At 43.1% G+C, this 6,266-nt stretch overlaps 1 protein-coding gene across 1 annotated transcript in view; it reads left to right on the top strand.

Annotated features, from left to right (window-relative positions):
• HERC5 (HECT and RLD domain containing E3 ubiquitin protein ligase 5) overlaps positions 1-1,895 on the top strand; it is a 76,774-nt gene extending 74,879 nt beyond the window's left edge. The window contains exon 21 of the mRNA XM_013004837.2: positions 1,623-1,895. Coding sequence (XP_012860291.2) covers positions 1,623-1,828 — 206 coding nt within the window. The 3' untranslated portion in view covers positions 1,829-1,895. The remainder of the gene's footprint in view (positions 1-1,622) is intronic.
• The last annotated feature ends 4,371 nt before the right edge of the window (positions 1,896-6,266 follow it).

The raw sequence follows: 6,266 nt of genomic DNA, 5'->3' as shown, positions 1-6,266 counted from the left end.
CTAGAAGTTGCCAATTGTAAGTTGCATCTATCACATTGATAAGGTCTTTACTCCCCATGATGCATGTGATTACAGAAGACTAGTTGGCATGTCTGAGCAAATCCTCCACCACACAGTTCACCTTTGTCTGGTTTCTCATCTGGACGCCTTCTTACAGGTGCTTTCAGCTGGTGGCACTGGGTAAATGCCTTTCCACACAGTGGCAGACATCAGGGTGGACTCCTGGATGTATTCTCCTGTGCCTTCCCAAGCTGCTGGCTTCTGAAAACACTTTCCCACGCGTGTTGCGTTACACACTGGCTTGGCCTGCGAATCCCCGTGGTCCAGCTCTTTCCCCGAGCTCTCCAGCTCATAAGGATTCTCGACACTGGCTAGATTCGACATGGAGTGTGCGCTCAGAGCACAGTGTGTGGGACTGTCCACGTTTCTCTTTCACGGTGGAATCTACACGATAACTTGCACAGGAAAAGTATGTTCACTACTGATGCCAACTCAAGTACTGAACTATCATTTCTTCCGGCAGATTGCTCTGGTATGGGCATGCATGACTTAGTTGCATCTAGGAGTAATTCTCTAAAATATCACTGGAATATTGCACTGTTTTACTCCGTTCTGTTTTCCAAGAGTTGAAAGCCCTCTTCTTTTTAGTTTGAGATGACTTCCTTCACAAAACTCCGTGTTTACGGTTTGCCTGAACTAAATCTTTAGATCCTTCAGTTTCTCCTGCTTGTTACATTCTGTCACTGACTCCAAGTCTCTCGTATTTCAAACCCAGATTTTGATCTGTTTCAAGCTATCCGTAGTTTCTCTGCTGCTGGTTCAAGGATACCCTCATTTTCTCCTCTTTGTAAAGAAACACTTATCTTCTCGTTCTTGTTTTTGTGTGTCATACTTGTGTTGAGAGATACTTAGGCTTCTCCGGATGGACACATTCCAATGTCACCTCTTCGATGAACTGGTGGTTCTGGTGTGAGGCTTCCATTGTCTGTATGCTCCAGACCCCACCCGCCCCTAGGAAATGTCTTCTCAAACTGTTTTGAATCTTCACCCACTTCTTTGTTGCCTCTCTAAATCCTTTCCCTTTTTAACCAAGAACCACACTCACTGCCATCGAGTCAATACTGACTGATAGCGACCCCCTATGGGTTTCTGAGACTGTAACTGTCTAGGGGAGTAGACAGCCCAGTCTTTCTCCTGCAGAAAGCTGATGGTGGTTTCGAATTGCCAGTCATTCAGATCATAGCCCAATGCATAACCACTATACACCACCAGGGCTCCTGGACAGGAGTGGAAAGCCCCATCTTTCTCCTGAGGGGCCCCTGGTAGTTTCTAACTGCAGATCTTGCAGTTAGCAGCCCACTGCAAACCGATTACGCCAACAGGGATTATGAACAGTTAGGACTATCGGCTGCTTAAGGGCAATGGCTGTGTGCCAGATGGTGTCCCTTGCACTCTAAGATAGGATGCCCCACATGGGTCCCCAGTAATTTGTTTTAAATCAAATTTCTAAAGTTAAAAAAAAATTCTTAAAATAAAAATTGTTTTGAATAAACATATGTTTTCTGTATAAAAGTTTTGTTCTTCTTGAGAAATATATCACATAATGTAATTCTTCTTTTTAGTGTTTCTTACAGGAACTGACAGGCTACAAACTCAAAGCTTAAGAAATATGAAAATAACAATTCGCTGCCCAGAATATTTCGATGAAAATTATCCCATGACTGTGCAGACATGTTTTAGTACCCTCACCCTCCCTAAATATTCAACAATGGAAAGAATGGAAGAAGCCCTTCAAGTGGCCATCAACAATAACAGGGGGTTTGGCTGACCCTGTAGTCCACTCCTAACTTCTTGTAAATACTTGTTAAAATAAAAATAAAAACTCAAAGATTAATACAAAAGCCTTGCTCCTTATTCAGCGTTTACTTGTATGGCTGCAATTGATGTATATCTTTAAACATACGCTTTAAGGAGTAATGTTAAAGTTTATCTTGTTTTATTTGTTGTAAGTAGACTGTTGTTCCATTCTGAGGCACCTATGAAATAGTTGGTTTCCAAAAGCTCCAGTCACTTGAGGACTGAGGACCATATTCTCAGAGACAATATTCTACGTCCTACTTCGGTGGATCGCAACCAGGGGTCTTTAAAGCTTGTGAATGGCTATTACTATGCAAGTACTGGTCTCGCCCCACCAGAGCACAGAGAAATGAAGAAAGCCAAAGATGCAAGGGCACAGTTAGTCCAAAGGACAAGTGGACCACTAGAACGCCAGCTTCTACTGCCCTGGCGTTAGAACTAGATGGTGCTTGACTACCAATACCAACCACGCTGCTCAGGATCACAATGGAAGCGGCTGACAAAGTGGGAGAACCATAGGGAATCAAACTCAAAATCATAAAGAAGACCAGACCTACAAGTCTAATCAAGATGAGTGGAACTCCCAAGACTATAGTCCTTGGATACACTTCAAACCTGGAGCTGAACACACTTTGGGGAATTAATTTTTAGCCCCGAAATAAAAACTCCATACTCACTGCCATTGACTCAATGCAACTCTGGGTGATCCCTTGCAACAGAGTATAACCCCTGTGGGCTTCTGGGGAACAAAAAGAAAGGATAAGAGTGTGTGCCAGAAGTCAGCTCCCAGCACAATCACTACAGGTTCGGTAGGCACAATTGTATAGTGATAATAAGTAAAGATTATAGTAAGGTTATAGAAAGCATGAGAGATAGGAGGGATATACAGAAATAAATGGAGTCAGACACATTTCATGGTAGCATTGCTCACCTCAGCCCCGCTTGCTGGTCCACGTGGAGGCAGAGAGAGACTAATGCTCCCAAACTTTTATTTTCTCTGGGGACGTGGAGGACATGCAAGTCCCCTCATTATAGGTGAAGACACATGTCACAGGAAAGGGTTGTGCTATAGGCATTACAGTAATGGGAGGGGGTGATCTAGGGGTCTCCACGCAATAGGAAGAGGAGGGATTGGGGGTGTACCTGCGGCAAGATGGGCGGATCCTAGATTTCTGGTGGCAGCTTTAACTTGACTCTGGTCTCCATAGGAACTATTATCAGGAGGGTGAAAATTCCGCCTACAGGAACCAAGGTAATGGGCTTAAGCTTCACCCATTGTCTCCAGCAGCAGGTAGCAGGCCCACCCCTGTGGTGGGAGGAGACAGCAGTGTGGCAGCATCTCAAGGATCTGACCTCCCTCCACAAGTGCGGTCTCATTATTGGGGATTTCCAGTGATGTCATGAAACAAAATGTGTATCAATTGCTGAATGGAAAACTAGTTGGCCTTGCAATCTTTCACCACAAAAAGTCTCAGAAAACAAAATTCCACTACGAATCCCACCAGACCCTTAGACAAGGATACCATACCTGCTTTCCCTGTTGTTATTCAACATTTTGCTGGACGTTCTAACTAGAGTCATTAGGCAAAGAATACAACTAAGATAGACACAAATTGGGAAAGGTAGACACCCCCACACACACCCATTGCCTCGAGTTGATTCTGATACATAGTGACCCTCTCAGGCAGATTCCAACAACCCCATGGAGTCTTTCTGAAAGCAGACTGCCACATCTCTCTCCCAGGAAAGTTCCCCAAGAGAGCGCTGTACCTGGGACTACCGTCTTCTGCTGCTGGTGGCTTCTAAACACAAGCCTTACAGTTCGCCTCGTGTTTGCCATCTGCACCACCTGAGCTCCTTATAGCCATGACCTTATACCTAAGTCATATATATATGATATTAAAGAATCTACACACAAGCTATGCATCTCTTGACAGAGGGCTATTATTCCGTCATATGAAAGAATGATGCTTTGATACGTGCTATATATGAACGAGTCTTGAGAGCACTGTACTAAGGAAAGGAAGACATAAAAAGATATTGTGTAACTCCACTTACCTGAAATATATTAAATAAATAAATGTATAGATGGCAGAAGTGAATGAGTGGTTCCCGGAGATGTAGTTGCTTAATGAGAATAAAATTTCTGGGGTGATGAATGGGATTTAGAAATGCATAATGGTGGTGGTTGCACAACACTATGAATGTATCAGTGCCACTGAATTGTTCTTAAAAATAGTTACGTTATGCACACGCCATACTTAGACAAATCACACCATTTTCTGCCTAGCTACACTTTGAAATATTTATACTCAGTCATCACAGCTGAGAATAAGCAAACCTTGGAGAAATTCTGTTTCTTGAGCTAGGATTTCTTTGCTATTCCTCATATTAAAAAATTTCATTTGAGAGAAAAAAAAGCCTGTGATTAACTTGCAAGAGAAGGCACGGCAAGGTAAAGCTTAGCACTAAATTACATGGTGCATTTTATATAACAGCAACAAGGGAGAGAACACTGTCTAAGATACGAAGATAGATTTCATTCTGAGGTAAAATGTACGTGACTTAAAATTACCTGCCCAAAAGTATAATGCAGTGATATGTTTTCAATGTGTACAGTCATTATCCAGTTTCAAAACATTTTGCTCACCCTAGAAGAAAACCCTCCACCTATGGAACTATCATTCTACACAATCCCCCAATCCCTTCCTAATTCTTGGTTGGGTCGCTGACAAGGTCAACGGTTCAAAATCACCATCCATTCCATAGGAGAAAGATGAGGCTTTTTTTTTTTAAAGAGATTTATAGGCTTGAAAATCCCCACCAGCAGTTCTACCCTGCCCTATTGGTTGCTATGAGTCAGAATTGACCCATTGGCAGTGAGGTTAAAGTTTAGTTTTTTTAATTTGTATCATTTACATATTATATACCTATTCTGGATATTTCATATAGTTTTATGTAATAACCGTTTTTTCCTGACTTCTTACACATCACAATGTGTTTGAAGTTAATTCATGTTGGAACATGTAGTAGAACTTCATTTCTTCATTATGACTAAATATTATTCCATTGTAAATACACACCCAATTTTTTCTTGGCGTCCACTGATGAGTGGATGGACATTTGTTGCCCCCTTGTGGCTATTATGGATGGTTGCTAGTGCTGCTGTCAGGCACCCTCCTGTCTGGTTCCTGCTGCCATCAAAGAGGTGAGCCTTTGCCTGGCTTGTCTGATGTCTGCTTCATTAGTCGCTTCAATCACACGACTGTCCCATAGGACCTATCCGATGTGGGCTGGCTCCCACAAGATAGCCCGTTCATAGCAGAATGAAACATTATATGGGCCTGTGCCATCCTCACAGTTGTTCCCATGCCTGAGCCCATTGCTGCAGCCAGTGTGTCAATACGGCCTTCCTTTTTGCTGCCCCTCCACTTTACCAAACATGATGTCCTGCTCTAGACATTGGTCTCTCCTGATAATATGTCCAACATTATATAAGATAAAGTCTTGTAATTCTTCCTTCAAAGGAGCTCTCTGGCATCACTTCTTCCAAAACAGATTGGTTTGTCCTTTTAGCAGTCTGTGTGACTTTCAAAATTCTTCACCAGCACCGCAATTCAAATTCAATTCTTTGTTCTTCCTTATTCAGTGTCCAATTTTCACATGCGTATATAATCCCATGGCTTGAGTGAGGTGCACTTTATTCCTCAAAGTAACCTCCTTGCTTTTCAATACTCTAAAGAGGTCTTGTACAAATGTATCTAATGCAGTGCAGGGGATGCAATGATCTCTTGACTGCTTCCATGGGCATTGATTCCATGAATCTTCCTAAGAGCAGAAAGCCTAAGCTTTCTACGAAGGAGTGGCTGGTCAGTTTGAACGACTGAACTAGCAGCTCAATTTACATCCCACTGTACCAGCAGGTTCCTTTAATTGATTACCACGAAAACCTCCATTATTTAGAGCAACTCTCGCCCACTCTCCCTAGAGTTCCTTTATCTTCCCACTGTGGACAAAACCTGAGCGGACTCTGGAGCTGCGGGTGCAAAGAAAAGCTGCTCTGCCACGCCTGCCTGAGGAACATGGCACTGGGCCGAGGATGCGGGGCAGAATCTGGTCTTCTCAGCTTCCATCTCTTGATGGAGAACTTGTCTGAATAACTTGGGGTGACGTCAATTGGGACCCAGGATTGCCAGCATGTCATGCCACAGATACCTATCTACCAAATGAATGAGCTGCATCAGAGTTCTAAATTCTGGGCTCGACTTGGCTGGATTTTAGCCTCGTCAATACATACAGATCTGTGGGGGTGAGATGTGAAATGCTAGTTATTTTCCTCCTAGTGTAGCTCTTGACCTGGAGTTGGGAGAACTGTGTTCTTGGATGCATCCCCTTGGAGTTCCTTGCAT

Source organism: Echinops telfairi, unplaced genomic scaffold (genome assembly GCF_000313985.2).
Source record: "Echinops telfairi isolate 266 unplaced genomic scaffold, ASM31398v2 ScPeMD7_7468;HRSCAF=8506_0, whole genome shotgun sequence".
NCBI classification, from domain to species: Eukaryota; Metazoa; Chordata; class Mammalia; order Afrosoricida; family Tenrecidae; genus Echinops; species Echinops telfairi.
The sequence above is the reverse complement of the archived record's forward strand: the minus strand, read 5'-3'. Positions and strand labels throughout refer to the sequence as shown.